The sequence below is a fragment of the Agelaius tricolor genome, unplaced genomic scaffold (assembly GCF_023055355.1).
Source record: "Agelaius tricolor isolate 1412-34295 unplaced genomic scaffold, bAgeTri1.0.p SCAF_12, whole genome shotgun sequence".
NCBI lineage: Eukaryota > Metazoa > Chordata > Aves > Passeriformes > Icteridae > Agelaius > Agelaius tricolor.
Window position 1 is genome coordinate 10,701,154 of NW_027269272.1, and position 17,124 is coordinate 10,718,277.

General features: G+C 42.1%; 1 protein-coding gene across 3 annotated transcripts in view; it reads right to left on the reverse strand.

Moving 5' to 3' along the window:
* Positions 1–7,365: 7,365 nt before the first annotated feature.
* Positions 7,366–17,124, reverse strand: part of COL4A4 (collagen type IV alpha 4 chain) — a 66,748-nt gene continuing 56,989 nt past the window's right edge. For all 3 annotated transcript variants that reach the window (XM_071437532.1, XM_071437531.1, XM_071437533.1), the window contains exons 41-47: positions 16,651–16,806; positions 15,940–16,038; positions 14,016–14,147; positions 11,895–12,011; positions 10,994–11,182; positions 8,932–9,218; positions 7,366–8,321 (exon numbers count right to left, since the gene is read on the reverse strand). In XM_071437532.1, coding sequence (XP_071293633.1) covers positions 8,058–8,321; positions 8,932–9,218; positions 10,994–11,182; positions 11,895–12,011; positions 14,016–14,147; positions 15,940–16,038; positions 16,651–16,806 — 1,244 coding nt within the window. In that variant the 3' untranslated portion in view covers positions 7,366–8,057. The remainder of the gene's footprint in view (positions 8,322–8,931; positions 9,219–10,993; positions 11,183–11,894; positions 12,012–14,015; positions 14,148–15,939; positions 16,039–16,650; positions 16,807–17,124) is intronic.

Here is a 17,124-nt window from a genome sequence, read left to right on the forward strand (position 1 = left end):
TAATTAATAATGTGTATGTTTTAAATGACAGAGCTGCTGCTATGTTGTTAGAAATAAGACTTGTGATACTAAGGGGGTAGATTGATTGTATTGGGACTAACTGTTTCTTTTTAATTTAGGGAAAGCTTTGGAGTTAGATTACAGAGAAGTTCTGGTACGTACAGTATTTGGAAGGTTTATTAACACCTGCTCATTGCAGGTGGGTTGGCCTGGATGGCCTTTAAAGGCCCCATCCAACCCAAACTGTTCTGTGAGTCCTCAGCAGGATTTTTGCCATGAAAGCCCCCATCAGTCAGTTTTCAGAGCAGTGCTGAGAGCAGAGGTGGCAGATGAATCCCCAGGGTGCTCTGTTGCACTTGGTCTCTTCAGGGACAAAAATTAAAGGCAGTTACTCAGGTAAGTGTTGGACCTTGCTTCTTCTCTGGCCCTCGTCACTGCCTGACTGCCTCAAGGGCTCTTGGAGCAAACGTAGCTTTGTATAAAATATTTCAGCATTTGCAGTTTGATTCCTTTGTTGTAGGAGCTGTGATTTCTTGTGAGTTGTTTTTTTACTTCCTCTAAACTCTGTGATCAGGTACCATGTAAGAAATTCTGCTCCCTAATTAATCCTAATCAGCAGACTTGTTAATGGGCACATTCTTGAAATTTAATGGTTGAATGACCTAACATATTACTGTTAATAAGTAAGGGTTTCTCACAGCCCAGAATTAAGATGTGATGAAAGAACTGTGTTCAGCTTTTAAAATTCTTTTCCCTCTTCCATCTTGTCTTTAAGCACAGGCAAATTCTCTGGTTTTCTGTCAGTGTGCTGATTTCCTTCACAGCACCACCTCTCCTAAACGGAAAAAAATGCCCCTTAAAATACCAAGAAAACAATATTTATATAGGCATATCAGGTGTAGTAGGAGATAGTGAAGGGACTGGCCACTTTAGGCCAGCAGTTTTGCTTTTTTTTTTTTTTTTGCCTGCAGGACTAAAGTAACTTTCCCTGGCCATCCCTTGCTCTGTTTAATGATGATACCCCTGTGTGCCAAGTGTCTATGTGCTGTTAGACAATAACAGAGAACTGCTCGACCTTTGAAGCTGCTGCTTCTCTCCAGAGGTGCAAGGGTGGAGATGGCCCAGCATGCAGGAGTGAACAGTTTGGATCCAGCTGCCCTCCCTGCTGCTGGGAGGGCCTGGGAATGGGGATTGCTCTCATTTTCTCCTCTGATTCCATGGCTGGGGAATTGTGCCCCTTTTGGTTCAGCACTGAGGGAATGTGGATCGTGCTTCCACACAGCAGCTGGTGAGCAGATCCTGGTGTTTGTGCTGTGGCTTCTGGAGTGTGCAGACATGAAGGACAGAATCATTGCATGGGTTTATTATAAGCTTCTCATTGTTCCCTATATAAAAAAAATGGTAATTTCTTACTTGTTGCCAGATTTCAGAAGGCAAGAAAATATTAACACTTCTGAGCTTTCAGTTGTAGGAGCTGCTTCTGAAGGAGTGTCAGGCTTTCTAAAAAGTCTTACAATAAATTCTGATAACCATTTACTCTTTCAGGAGCTGGGAAAACTGGAGAAACTCGGACAGTTTTTCACACAACTCTAATATGGTTTTGGGCATTTTTCTTTATATGATCTGCTGGGATGAGTAAAGCAATTGGGTTAGTGAAAGAGCAGATCAAGGATACATATGACAGCATTCTTCTGCTGCATGAGAACAGCAGTAAGCTCAGCTCTCTTTCTATTTACCAGCAGAAATTGGCCTAATTTGCAGCAAAAGGAGTGCAAGCAAAAGATTTCTAAACATGTAGATAGTGAACTTCCAAATAAGCTAGAGATATTCAAGATTTTCCTTCTTCTGTCTCTGCAGCAGGTTAAACGAGTACCCCTTCAGGGCTGTTGGGCAGGTCAGCAGTAAATGTGCTTGCCTTGGTGCAGAATCTTGGTTTAGCTCTGGTCCTTCACCAAACCATTCTTTCCAGGGATCATTTAAGAGAGATTGGTGTGCAGCTACTGGGTTCTGTGAATCCCTGTTTTCCTTCCTTATGCATGGAACAAGTGAAAGAACAGCCCCTAAATCCATCCAATATTAGAGTATGGAATGACCTCTTTGCTGACTTCAAATTATCAAGTATTTACATATGAAGTTCTGCAGCTGAGAAGGCTGTTGTGACATCATCTATGCAGAGATACAATTTGTAGCCAAAACTTCTGTAACATCTGGTACCATTTATTGCATCTATTTCACGTTCTTACATACATCCTAAATATTTAGGCACAATAGAATCACAGCATTCTAAAATACTAATTTGTTTTGTAGTTTTAAAATGCAGATGTGCAGAGTCAAGCAGACTACAGCTACAACTGCCTCAGAGTAGCCATTTTTAATTTTTTTACTTCCCATCAGAATTTAATTGATTTCTGCCCATGAGAAAGTTTACTCTCCACTGCAATGAAAATACCCCTTTGTAGTGGTGTTTGCCATGTACATGGAAGACTAAATTCTGGAAAAGTTCTTGTTTTCCTGGGTACTGAAACCTTGTTTTGCTAAGCTGAACCTAATGTCAGTTTTGGACTTGAGTGCTTCATTCCAAATCTTGCTAGAAACAATCAGGAGGGACACAGCAGAGAGTCTCTAGGGTGGTACCTTACTGTGGCTCTTCCATTAGGACTTGGTTGGGATTTTGTCTTGCATGTTTTGCATTTCTAATTCAGTGAATCTGTGAAAAACATTTAAATATGTGGAATTTCAAATCCCACAAAGCTCAAGCTTGTCTTCTTTTGTGAAGCAGTGGGGGCAGTGTGTGGTCAAGCACCAGGTGAGCTGTGCTGTGAGGCGAGTGAGCTGCCTTACATGAAGAAACTGTCTTTGTTGGACAGGTTCACTCCAGAATGATAAATATGGAGTTGTTTTTACTTTGCACTTATAAAATGTCACCTCTAATTGAATTTCCAGTACCTTCTGGAACATCTGGATGAAGTGACTAGGAAAGGGGAAAGCTGTTAAATATGAATATGGAGCAGCATCTGTTGGAGTGCTAATGGGGATTTTGTTCTCCACCTGGCTAGTTCTCCAGATGGTTCAGGTGGGCAGAATTTCAGCAGCTGTTTTTGTTGTTTGGTCAGTTTAAAATGCTGATTTCTGAAATCAGATCCAGTAATGAAATAGATCCCCAGTTTGATGAAGCAATTGCTTCACCTGCTGGAAAGTTCTTACCAGAGCTGACTGAATTTTTTTATTGTTTTGAAGACTGATGGGCTCTGTCCTTGCTTGACTGCTGCTTCTCACAGCTGGCTTTGAAGAGATCCTTTTTCTTGCAAACAATTGTTTCCCATTACAGCTCCTTCCCATGGCCTTGGATGGTTGTTTTTTGTCTTGCTCAGACAGTTCTAATGCAAGTCAAGCCTTAGAACAGAAGTCCTCATCTGTGCAGCATTTGTCTGTGGATGGCCACTGAGTTACAAGTTACTTAAGGATTATTTGTAATCAGACTGACTGGGAGTCAGTCTGGGATGCCAGTGTGAGGTGGCCATGTGGAATAACAGAAACAAACTCCCAGATGGCTGTGGTTTGTGTCCTGAATCTGGATGAAGGTACAGGCCAGAGCATTGCTGAGGGCTGCTGGTGTGGCCCCACACACTGTGCTGGAGCTCTGGCACAGTCCCTGCAGGCTGGCCCTGTGTGCCCAGAGCAGGTGTGGTGCACAGCACATTCAGTCTGCTCCAGAGTGTCCTTTAAAGCTTTAGGGGGATCCTTTCCAAACAAGTGAGCTGCCTGGGTTAATGGATAAATGCTTTGCTTAAATGGTTAATGGATAAAAGGTTTGCTTAATTTGCCTTAAATACAGGCAAAAAATCTATGGACTGTAGGAATTCTGGGGTTTCACTGTTGTGATATTACTTTTGTTTTCCTCTGGTGCTTATGAACAAGCCAAGCTTGGAAAGAGGTTTTTTTTTTGTTAAGAGTTTACCCTGAAAGAATCCCTGGACCAGTTTTGCTTAAACTTGTTGCACATAATAATGTGATTCTGGGAATGACCCGTGCCAGTGCAGGTACAGCCACAAAAGGGCTGCAGCCTACAGAGGAACAGTGTCAGCACTGTTGAGAGTGAGAAGGAAAGTGCAGCACAGAGAAGCCACTTTGTACCTGGAACAACCTGTCCAAGATGCTTCTGGCTGCCCCCTGCCTCACTGAAGGGTCTGATGGCACTTGCTGTGGTAATAAGGGAGCAGAGCAGAGTCTGGAGTGAGTTGGCCCTGGGAAACTTGGAGGAAAGGTATGTTAAGGTTTGTCAACTTTTCCCCCAAAATAACAAATTGAATTCCCTAAGCTGAGTCTATTTAGCCCCCAACAGTGCTTGGCAAGTGATTTCCCCATCTATATGCCCACCAATGAGTTTTCTGGCTCTTTCTCCTCCTGTTTTCTTTCCTGTCCTGCTGGGGGGTGAAGCAGCTGGGCAGGTGTGTGGCTGCCAGCCAGGGCCAGCTCCCCACCCTGGCAGCTCACACCACATGACAAGCAGGGACCCGGGGCAGCAAGGCCTGGCCATGGCCCCTGCACTGCTCCTGTAGGAGGCTGTGTCAGCTCCCAGGCCCCAGCCAAACACCACCTCTGTCTGCAGCTGTCTGCTGTCCTCTCATTCTGGTACCTGTTCTATGCATGTGGATTGTGGACTCTAAAGTTTTGCTTTAGTCTCTCCCTTTTGACACGCTCTGTATACACCAAAAGATGACATTCAAGAGATGTTTTCAGTATTGTGCATCTCCTTCCTTGTAACGAAAAACATCAAATGAAGCAAAAATGGCCACATTTCTTGTGAGCAGATCAGGTTTCAGGCCATGCAGTGTTTTCCTTCCATTTGTTATCCTCTAGAAATCCTGATGCACATGGATGTGAGGGACAAGAATCTGCCACCTGCCCTGAGGATTTGCCTTGAGTTGGAACCAGGACCTTCCTATGTCCTGGCTGTGGTTTGCCAGGGTGATAGGCAAGCAAATTTCATTAGAAATCACTGGATCTGAATTTAATTCCAGGGCCGTTTACCCCAAATGGCTCCAATTTCAGTGACCTCCAAGTGCAGCCAGCATCACTTTCTGTGTTGCTCTTAATATCCTGCCTGCTGCTGAGGATAAAATTCACTTCTTGACTGGGCCTGCACAAGATCCAAACTCTGAAATGCCATAGTAAGGGTAATTTGGACTTCAAGGGCCAGCACAAGGCCATTGCTTTTTGGAGTGTTGTTACTCTTAACAGTTTCAGCTATGCCTTTTCACACTTAATTTCATAAATAGGATTCCTATGAATATTTTACCAATTATTTTTCTGCTTTTAGTCACGGGACAAATGATTGCAGAGTTAAAGCATCTGCTGCTTTATACTTTGATCTGTTTTACGTGCTGTGTAATATTAAGCAATTTATCTGCAATTTAATTTTGAATTAGTACAATATTTCTGACAAATGCCTTATGGAGTTAGCTGAGCATGGAACAGGAATTTGCACACTTATGAAATATCTGACCTATCAATAGTAGCTTAAAATACATTTCCTAAATATGTTCTTACAGACCATGGTAAATGGAACTGGCACAGTTGCAAAAACTCTACATAAAAATGATACACAAATATGGGGGGGGGGGTGTGTGTGTGTGATGTTTTTAAAGCAAACAAAAAAGAAACATGGTAAAGTGCTGTGAAATAGCCTATTTAAATTATTGGTGAGGCTTTATGCTGATGTTTTAAAGATTTTTTGGTGTATTTGTTCAAGTTAGGTGGACACAGATGCAATTCTAAAAACCCTTTTTATTCCTTTGTTTTCACCTTGTCCCTATGACCCAGTTTGCACTAACAAGGTATGTAGGATTTCGATTGTTGCTTACTTCAGCGCAGTTTATACCAAAAGCCCCACTTTGCTTTCCAGGAAAGCCCCAGCCCCTCTCCAGAGTTTCTCACCTGAAAAGAGGTTGCAGATGAGTGACAGGAGCTGGTGAGCACTGCCAGGTGAGGCTCATAAACCAGACCTCATTGTGGAATCAGCTGAATCCACTCAGGAAGTGGGGCCATCGCCTGAGCCACTGGTGTTTGTTCCTGTGCCTGTGAGCAGCAGCTGCAGCTCCCTGCCCCATGGGGCTTTAGCTGGGGCCTTTTTGGAAGCACAGCTTGCACACCTTGGGGGTGGCCTAAGCACTGGTGCTCCTCTCCACCCACTGCTTTCTTCCTGCAGGAAGCTCCTGAGCTGCTCAGCACCTCACAGAGCCCAGACTTGGGGGTTTATGTCAGACTGGAGAGCTGCTCTGCCCTGCTTGTAGGATGCTGCCTGAATCAGGAGGAGATGGAATTCCTACAGGTCAGTGGCAGGGATTGACTACTCCAGTGTCAGATCTGCCAGGTGCAGTTGGGATCACCCAGGAATGATCCAAGCTGTGCCCTGTCCCAGCGGGCACAGGTCCCTGGCACAGTGGGAATGGCACATGCCCCAGGAGGGCTTCTGGCCCTTGCCCAGGTGAAAGGGCAGAGTCAGTTGACCACCATGTAAGCACAGCACATTGGAGAGGTTTGGTTGGTTGTGTCAGGAGGAAGTTGCACAGTCAGATGTATTTACACTCGACTGGACTTATCCTCTGACTGTTTTATTTTCCTCTGGCTGAGTTTGGAATGTCTGTCTTTCCTGCTCTTTGAGTTTGTGTATCCAGCTTTTCAATTGGCTGATCAGCCTGTTGTACTCGTGATGGCTTCAGAGGGAGTTTGCTTTGAATTAGGACCCTTGGATGAGGATTCAGTTTCCTTGAAAATCCTTTTGCGGGGGGCACCTCAGTGAACACAAATTGAAATGAAAAGGGCTGGGAAAAGCATTTGATTCCATTCTAATACAATGTAGCTTATTTAAGTGGTAAAAGGGGCATTTGTGGCCCTTCTGCACATGATGGATTCTCCACTTGCAATCTGTGTTTTCACATGTTTCCCCATGATAAAGAACCATTTAATAGTTCTGGTTTTACAGATGAATGAAGGAGGTACAAATGTGTTTTCATTTTTTCAAAAGGTGATTAGTACTTTAGGATATGAACATTTTTACCATCAGTGCTTTGAAAAATAAAAAGGATCTTCAGAGCTGTCATTCCATAAGGATCTTAATGGTGATGGTTCTTTTTTTCCTGGTGTATTTACAAACAAAGAAGCAAAGAATGAATGCAATTTATTGTCCTAACACTTCTTATATTCATCACTCAGATAAGTTCACCCATTTTATCACCGTGTCACTTTTTCTTTTCAATTAATATTAGAAATTGCTTTGTTTCTTTGGAAACTTGGATTAGAGTTTAATAATTTAATGTAATTGCTCTTAGAAATTAATTGTAAATATAAATATGGGTTTTTGGATTTGTTATCACAGCTAATTTTATTTTCTCACATAATCTCCTGTTAAATGGATTTACAGCTTTTTGTTGCTTATGAAAGCCCAATTAACAGTTCTTTCAGTCTGGTTCAGTACTGCAGTGGTAAAAGACTTTGATCTTCATTGTTTTTATTATTAGATTATTTTTCAACAATTACATTTTTCCTTTCCCTCAGAAACAGCAAGTGCAAAGTTTCTTTAGCTTGGGAAATTCAGCTACAGGGCTTTGACATTTATATGTTCACACATTTCTATCAGTATGGATAAATATTTATAATATGCCACGTAAATGCACATATTCTTGCTGCTGTAAATGCCATTTCTGACAGGAGATCTATTCTCTTGCACAACAGGTATGGTGTCCTTAGTCTTCCCAGCTTGACTAAATCCTCCAAGCTCACCTTGTTTCCTGTACTTTACAGCAGTGGACTCCAATGGGACAGAGTTTTGTCTTTTCTTAATTATTTTAGATCAGATTTTACTGCCTGTGGATGGGTGTACATAGGTGGATGAGGCTCAGCACATGCCTCATCTGTGTCTCATTTTTCCATCCCAACAAAGAACAGTGCTGGACACTTTGACACAGATTCAAACACCAGCTGCTGTTTAAACCTTTAGCACGTCGCTCATCCTCCCCTGAGCCTCTCTGTGTAGCTGCCTGCTTTTGCTTTGCTTCTTAGCCATGCTTCAGGCATACCTGGCATCTACTGATTTTTTTCCTCTGTTCTTGTCCTTCTTTAAGAGTCCCTGACAGGGGGGCTGATGCAAACTGCAGCTCAGGCATCACGGTGGTCAGCCAGAAACTGTATTCATTAGCAAAGAACTGACACGTTCCCCGCTGGCCCTGGCACTCGATGAATGGTGCTGATCTGAAGTCTTCCAGGCAGCTTCCGGGTGACATAAGGGACTGTCCACCACCCTGGTCACCAGATCCAGTGTGCTGGAAAGAACAAAGAGACAACTTGGTAACTGTGCATGAAAAATAGGTAAATGATGTTCATCTGTCTTTTTCCCTACTTGCTTTTAACTGTGCTGTTTTTTGTAATCTTTTATTGGAGTAAGATTCTCTTGCTGGAGAAAATTTTAATTTGGTCTGTAATGAATTAGTCTCAAAGTCTAGATCCAGCTCACTTAACTTTCAGATATTTTATCAAACTGAAGGAAGGAGTAGTCTGGGTTGGTTCAGAATGATGCTGTCATCCAAACTGCTGCAAATGTAACTTGAGGATGGCATTAAAAAGACTGGAGCTCTATTTCTGAAAATTGTGTCTTTGTACATGAAAATCCCACTTTTTATTATAAACAAGGAGGTAAAACCTTTGTTATTTTAAGAAATGCATATCTTAAGTCTCTGAATACAGTATATGTAGCTACAGCCAGGTTCTGCAATTTGGAACTGACCTTTGTCTTGTTTCTTGTGAATTTTCCTCTTTAATGTTTGCTAGAACACTGAATAATTTACTTTTCAGAGCTAAAAATCCTTGAACCTCTAGAATACAAAAGCTGGATGAAAGAAACATATCTATATAATGATGCACCCACTTTCTTACCATCAAAAATGAGTATCCTATCCAAAGGCTCCTCCAGTTGGGTGGGCAGGGAGGAATGGACTGGTCCTGGCTGTGCAGTGCCACGGCCTGTGCGGGGGCCTCACACACAGCACATCTGCTGATGTAGGGCTGGACCTCCTCCTCGGACAGCGGCGCCGTGGGCAGCGGGGCCGCGCTGGCCAGCCAGTAGGACTTGTCATTGCGGCTGGCATAGTAACACACCTGGTTGATGTTGCAGTAGGCAAAGGGCATGGTACTAAACACAGGCAGGCAGGACCCTGCCAGACCTGAAAATAACAGCGAGGGATGCCAATTATTTCACTTCCTAGGTCAGTTGGAAATTGTATTCTGGCCAATGTTGCTACAGAACTAGGTATTTTAGCGGGACTTAGGTAATGCACAGATGTTAAACCTCCCAAGCCCTTTACCAAAATGTGTACGTGAAAAACAGAGACCTATTACCAGTAAGCATCTTCCTTTGACCAGTAATACTTAATTGTGTCAATCTGATTTTTAAACATGATGTAGTTTGTCACCATGAGAAACAGTTATGATAACAAATTTCTTAGCTGTGCCAACACTGAAAAATAAATTAGGCAAGAGGTGGTGGCTGGTTTAAAAGGAGATCAGCTATTTACAAACTCATTAGGAGCAGTGAGAAACCAAGTGACAATGCTCATAAATAGAAACATTTTTGTGAAGTATGACAAGCCGTTGCTAACAGTCCATTAAGCTGAAATCCCAGCAGCTATGGTACTGCCTTCCAGAAAGGTTTCACAGACTCCCAAAGTGAAATAAAAGGATTGACGGATTTTGCAGAGCCAATCCTGCAAAATTCTCACCAGGCAGACATCAGTGGGAACCAAGAAGTGACCAGTGCATGCTTCTGTGGTGAACTTCTTCCAGAACTGAATTTAGAACAGTTTCATGATGGCCTGTTCAGTTAGCAATAATCACTGCACAAAGTTCTGCCTTGAACTTGGTGTGTGAAGTGTTATTTCTGTAATGCCTCGAAAGCTAAACACCTTCATTAAAGACATGTGACATTTCTGTACAGAAGCCAGTTTTGTTTATCACTGATAATATTCCATGCCAGTACTAATGAAGGATCTGGAACAGCCTGAGTAGGAAAAATGCCTGCAAAATCACACAGGATTTTCTTTGAATCTTATTTTCACTGCTGTTATGAGGCATTCTGTTAGCAACTGGCTCTCCTGGGAAATGCCAAACACACAATAGTGAAAACATTCTAAAACATCACTGCTATTCTAAAAATAGCTCTTTTTATTGCTCTTTTAAACACTTCTTTTTTGTTTAGCTTATTAGGTCCTTGATCTTTTCTCCTCAGAGACTTCTCTGACTCTTGTATAACAAGTCAACAAGAATTTAGGAAACTTTTTCTGTGCAAATTGCCACCAATCAGTTCCTCAGGATGCAAGTCAGGCAGCTTATTTATACATCTAATTTTAGTCAGAATTGTATAAGATAGGGAAGAAGTGACCCAAGGCACCAAAAGGAGCTGTCTCTGGAAGGAATTTGGCTTTGGCTTTTCCAAAAAATATTAGCTTCTGACTCTGAAAAGCACAGGATTCTGCTGTACACATGATGCATTATTTACTTGTAAAGCTTACTTATACTGCCCAACTGTACTTACCCAACTTAACCAGCTCTTTCCCAAGCTGTGTCTACAGTAAAAAAGGAGCAGATCCTCCAGGGAGTTATTTCAGAGTGGCCAAATAAGATTTCTGACCTAGGAAAATCTCTCCAGTGACTTCAAAGACAGCCTAAAATTAGCTGGGATAAGTGAAATAAACCCCTCATCTCTCCAACTTCAAGTCAAAATTATTTAGAAATACTTGTGCATTCAATTGCAGAGCAGCAGAAAGCTGTTTTAAATGGGTGACAATAGGGCAGGATAACCAAATTCATTATAATCAGTGTAAATTAGTGTAGAAAATAAGTAGCTGACAGTTTTATAGCTTGCTTCATGTGACTTGTCTTTCCTTGTGTAGATAACACCATATTATCCCTTAGCTGGAAGGCAATTATGTACAACACATACCAAGATCTTGATTATGGGCTTTTTCTTGTCCCTCCAGGTACAGCAGACTATAGCCAGTCCATAACTTGGGCATCCCTTGTGGGCAGAGTGGTTCTCTGTCTGACTGACTGTGAAGGACGAGCAAGAATCCACTTGCAGATCTAATGTGGGGGCCTGGTTGTCCTGGGACACCAGTCTGGCCAGGTGGACCTTGGAGAATGGCAAAAGAAATTTACTTGTATAAAATACAAAGTTCCCACCTGCTGTGTGTAAATGTTCAATAAGAAGTTCCCAACTGAGTATAATACAACTTCAAGGCTGTCATAGGCAATAAAGATACAAGCAGACTTCTGTAATCCTTCTTCTGGGAGAGAAATTAACTAGATTGCCACTGAATGCATGGCACTTGGCTTTTCTATTGTGCCTCTGTCTTGTGCTGTATAGATTAGGAAATGAACTGAAGTGGGCAATGATTTCCCAGACTTACTAGGATGAACAGAAGGTTTGGACTGAATTTGAATCTTTGCAGTACCAGTTGATGCCCCTTGCTCACATATGTGTTAAACCCTTAATTTATTTGAGAGCAGTCACAGGTAAAATAGAACTTTAATTACTGCCAGACAGTTGCCCCACTAGCCCTGGCTCAGAGGTGCATGCTATTGAGATATTCTGTGTGAGCATGGGTGCTTAATTGCCTTTCTGCTTAGCAATGGATGCTGAGATAAATTTTCTTCCAATGGGTCTTGTTATGAAATCATTCACAAGTGTCACTGTCAGTGCTTGAACTGAGAAGGGGCAAGAGGTGCCATGGAATCTCAGGCTAGAGGTGGATGTGTCCATGTGGGAACTGGGGGAGCAGAGAGAAAACAGAGTCCATGCATCATCTCACACACATACCCCCCGAAGTCATGCTCATTCTTACCTTGTGGCCCAGCATATCCTTGCTCTCCTTGGCTCCCTTGGTCACCTGGTGGTCCAGGTGCCCCAGGTAACCCATCTTGACCTGGCAGGCCATATGATCCTTCTTCACCTTTTATGCCTAGATAAACACAAAGTATGTGCTTTTCCTTCATAGGGCTGCATTTAAGGTTCTGCATTGTCTGAACACAAAGGGGAAGTCAGCAAAATGGACACCAGGACAGGGAGGTGCAGAACTACTTCTGCTGGGAATTCTCTTCACCACTTAGTCACCCTGTGACCACAGCAGTAGCTCAGAGGTATGACTTAGGAACACCAGCTCCTGATAAGGTTTTCCATCCTCTCTAAAGATCTTGTGTGATTTACAGTAGAAATCAAAGCACTCCCCAACAAACATTATCATGCAAGCCTCGTGCAGAACTGCCATGAGGATCTGCACCATGGAAGGAGCTGTAACTCCTCCTGAGGCAAGCCAAGCTGTCAGCTTTGAGAACCCCATTCAGCAAAGTCTTGGAATGCATAGTGAACTCCTTTTGAAGTAATGGATGTATTGGAGTACTTAGAGAACAGAGAGGGACTGCAGAACTGGACATTTTTAGGCTCCTGATGGCCTCACTTTTTTGTATTTCTCACATGTCCATGTACTTTATACATTAGGGAGGAAGGTGTGGCCGTGACAGTAAAAGATACATCTCATGTAGTGTGCAGATAATGATGGGCCTGGCTACCTAAAACAATCTGAATTGAACAAAGTAACACTTATCAGGTATTGTTGCACTTAGAAGTGGTTTTCCCCTTTTGATAAAAACCAATTTTCAGATGAGGGTATTTCTCTAGCACCTAACACAGTTGTTTCTCAATAATGGTGTTTCATTCCTTGCAGACTTTGCTATTTAACCTGCAGACTGAGTAATTCAAGGTTGTCTCACAGCATTCAAACTTCCCCTTATTACTTTTTACTAAGAAAATCTGAACCAGTCAAAAAAAAAATTAGCAGCTTTTCTATGTTGGTCGCAGAGTTATTCTTCCAAAGCTTAAGCACATTGAGGGATTTTAATAAAATCCATTGCTTTTGCCAGTAAAACTTGGAGTTTGCCTTCCAAGCCAGGAAAAAATTGGATTCTCCCATCTTAATGAAGGAAAAAGCATTACTGTTTCTTTATTTCTTTCATAAAGCCAGTGAAAATATGTGTATCACTGTATCACCTGGTTTTACAAAAACCCTTAATGATGTATATAATGGAAACACAGCTGTGTAACCCCAGAAACCCCTTTTAGCTGGCTAATCAACTAAGATAGCTAAAACTAGAGAGTTAACTGAAAACTGCATTGTTTGCTTTCATGATGGGAATGACTGCTGCAGGGAATGTCCTGGGAGACAATCGTGGGGCTTTTTCTCTGGACCCAGAGCAGCCAACACAACAAACTTTGGTTTCCCAAGTAGGAAATGCCTAAAACCACACAAGGGATTCCACCATTAAACTGAAGACATTGCAATACAGCCTATGCTGTGTTTCTGTGAAGGTGGCCTCTCTTTTGGGATCACCAGGACCAGCATCATCCTTGTTTTCTTGTCATCTGTCAGAAGAACATTTCAGTCTTTCATCACTTTCTTTTAAGATCTCTTTGGTCAGTTTCCTTTGGTGGTAACTTTTTCATGTTCTAACAGATAAAGACCTCTATTGTAGCCACTCCTCTGACTGCAGTGTCCTCTTAGGACTTTGGTTAGCAGAGCTTTGGGATTCATTATTGCTAGATTTTAAACATCCTCCAAATAGGTCTAAACCACAGGGCTGGTTTGAGGCATTGCTTTGTAACTTAGTGGGGAAAAAAGGAAAAATACTACTTAAAGAAGTTTTTCTCAACAGTGTCTTATGCTTTTGTCCTGCCTGGCCTAGAAAATGGGAATGTAGTTCAGGCAGGCTCAAACAGCCTGGTTCAGCTACATTTATCCATCACCCTCAGCATTAACCAGCCCACTATGTGTTTCTGGAGACTGTTAGTAAGTGTTTAAGGAGAAGAGAGAGGGTAAAACATAGAGAAATAACTCTGACACTCTGACCCTTTTCAACTTGTTGTCTAAATGGCTGAGAAGAACATCCAAACTTTCAGAACATGAGCTTACCTTGGGGTCCAGGGTGGCCTATTGGCCCTGGTAATCCTGCAGAGCCATCCTCTCCTCTTTGGCCTGCTTCCCCAGGAGGCCCTGGGATTGTAGGGCATGAATCATCCACTTTCCCTGGTTCACCAGGGTCACCTGGAATGTGTAGTGGGAAAGTGAATTGCAAGACTGGATAATAGTTCCCATGCAAAAAATCAACATAAATGTTAGCTGATTTGGGTTTTCAAGAGTGCTCTTTAAGTATTTTAAAATCTTGAATAACTGAGTCCTACTGTTTTAATTTTACTCTTAGTCTTTTAGCACAGCATTAACAGTATGGCAAGCCAGTGTTAGCAGGTGTATATTAGCTGGTCTTTGATCTTTGCCCAGGTGGGCAGAAGGTCAGTGGCATCCTGGGCTGTGGCCAGCAGGACCAGGCAGTGACTGTTCCCTGTGCTCAGCACTAGTGAGGCTGCACCTTGAATCCTGCATTCAAGTTTGGGCTTCTCACTACAAGAAAAACATTGAGTGTGTTCAGAGAGAGGCAGTGAAACTGGGAAGAGTCTGAAGCACAAATCTGGTGAGGAGCAGCTGAGGGAACTGGGGGTGTTTAGTCTGGAGGAGGGTCAGGAGAGACCTTACTACTCTATTACAGTTACTTGAAAGGAGCCTGTAGAGAGTCTTTTCTCCCAAGTAATAGGAGGAAATGGCCTTAAGTTTCATCAAGGGAGACTTATATTGGGTATTAGGAAATATGTCTTCATGGGAAGGGCTGTCAAGCCCTGGAACAGTCTGCCCAGGGAAGTGATGGTGTCACCAACCCTGGAGGCATTGAAAAGATGTGTAGATGTGGCACTTGGGGACATGGTGTAGGGGTGGCCTTGGCAGTGTTGGGTTAATGGTGGGATTTGATATGTTGAAGGTTTTTTCCAATTTAAACAATTCAATGATTCTACATTTCACATATTTGGTATACAGCTTCAGTCTTAATGTGCCCCAAACTGATTTGAGTTAAAGCCTAAAGTCTACCTACCCAGCTTCACTGCAAACACCTTAGCACGTGGAAAATTTTGCAGTATTTTGCCTATTTTGTTTTTGCAAAACCATCAATAGGCAGGCCAAAAAGGCTAGCACATAACAGCCATTTGAAGTAGTTATAATACATAATAATAAAAATATTTATAATAATAATAATAAAAACATTTGCCAGTAACTTTCAACATTTTATATATTGAAAGTTACTGGCAGCTTTTGCCTATTTGCATTTTGGATCAACATTTAGTCAGATGGAAAGTTCAGTGTTTGTAGTAATCCATAGTTAGGATTCAAGCTTTTGCTACAATTTTGGTTAGAAAGCATTTTGTGTGAAAACCAAAAAAAAAACCAAATTAAGAACTAGAAACAAATGTTTCACAAGTCTAATTGACATCCTAGCATGAGAGCTCTCAGCAGAGCATTCTCATGATGTTGGTGCTGTTTATGTGAAATATATATTAGAGCTATGTCCTGCTAGCAGTACCTACTATTCCTAGAAACCACACCAAGGATACCTTCTAATAAGAGCTGAATGTTTCTATATATAAGGGAGGGAGCTCCCATGAAAAGAACAATAATCAAAAGTCATGAACTTACCTATGAAACCTGAAGGATTTGAAAAATGGAAAGCAGATTGTGGCCATTGAGGTGCAGGTGGAAGCAAGTTTCAGGCATGTAAATTAGAGTAAAGAATGGAATGAGAACTGAAATCACTTACATGAGGTGACATTAGAAACAAATAGTTCAGAAATTTTTAATCAAATGAGAAATCATTTAAGTTGGCAACTGCAGGGGTCTTTTTTTCTGAGATTGTTTAAATTATTTGCATGCAAGTTAACATTAGTATGATTATATATGAATTGAAGGATCACAGTTACAGTTGAATGATACTAAGCAACAGGTTCATAAGTACCTGTGGGACCTCTGGGACCAGGTCTTCCTGGAAAACCTTGGTCTCCTGGTTGTCCTAAAGCACCAGGTGGACCCTGTGGGCCATGGACCCCCATAGGACCTGGAAATAAAACAAACAAAAATAAAATGCAGTCTGGATGCTTGGGAATCCTCAACTCTGTTGTGGCAAAGAAAAAAATACACATTTCTTCTTCTTTCTCTGTTCTGGATCTGACTTATGACTTTTCTTTTTGTAGAGATTGGAAGTGATTGGTGTAGATGGGATTTCTCTGCAGGGTGTGAAAGAAGCAGATTATCTAAGAAGTCATAGTGTAGATTTCTGTTTTCAAACTAAAGAATCTGTTGAAAGTTCCAAGCTATTGCTGTGGGGCAGATGTGAGACTGTTAGTTCAAACTCATCTGCATTTTCCATAGTTTCTCAAGACCGCTGAAGAGGGGGTCACGGTTTGCTTTTCTGGCAAACTCAAATGTTTTACTGCCTTATTCTCAGAGTGGCAGAAGTGTCTTCCAACAAGCTGTTGTGAAGCAGTGCATGTGAATCTGTCTCTAATCTCATCTTCTACCCCAACCCCATTGTGTCTGTAGGTAAGCAGGAAGAGCTGTGGAATGTCCAGCCTCCACCCCTTCTGCCCAGCTCCATCTCCAGTGGGCACCCCAGTCACAGGGGCTGGGAATTAGTGCACACAGAACTTAAAAACATCTCTGACCATACCCTTTGGGCCTTCTCTTCCTTGGCTCCCTGGAGGGCCTCTGGCTCCCTGCTGTCCTCGTGGCCCAGCATTACCTGGTGCCCCTCGAACGCCACTATCACCTGGATCTCCTCGCACAAAGATCGTCTCTCCAGGAGGACCAGGATTCCCAGGATCACCTATGGAAAAGAACTTTATTCTTAATGCATGCACAAAGTACAAACATTTAAAAATAGCCACGTTCTGCTGGTGGGGTTTTTTTTTTATTTTACTCTAGAGTGTTTTGGTTTTGTTTTTTTTGGAGGGATTTTGTCTAGGATGTAGGACAGCCCTTGCATATTTCTGGAAATACTAGTGTTAGCCTTTGTCCAAGGAAGACAATGACAGGAATAGTTCCCAAAGTTAAATAACTTCTGTGCAAGCAGCAAGTTACTGGTACATTCATTGAAACACTGTTTCTCTACATTTATATTTTAAAGCTTTATTACTGTGTTGTT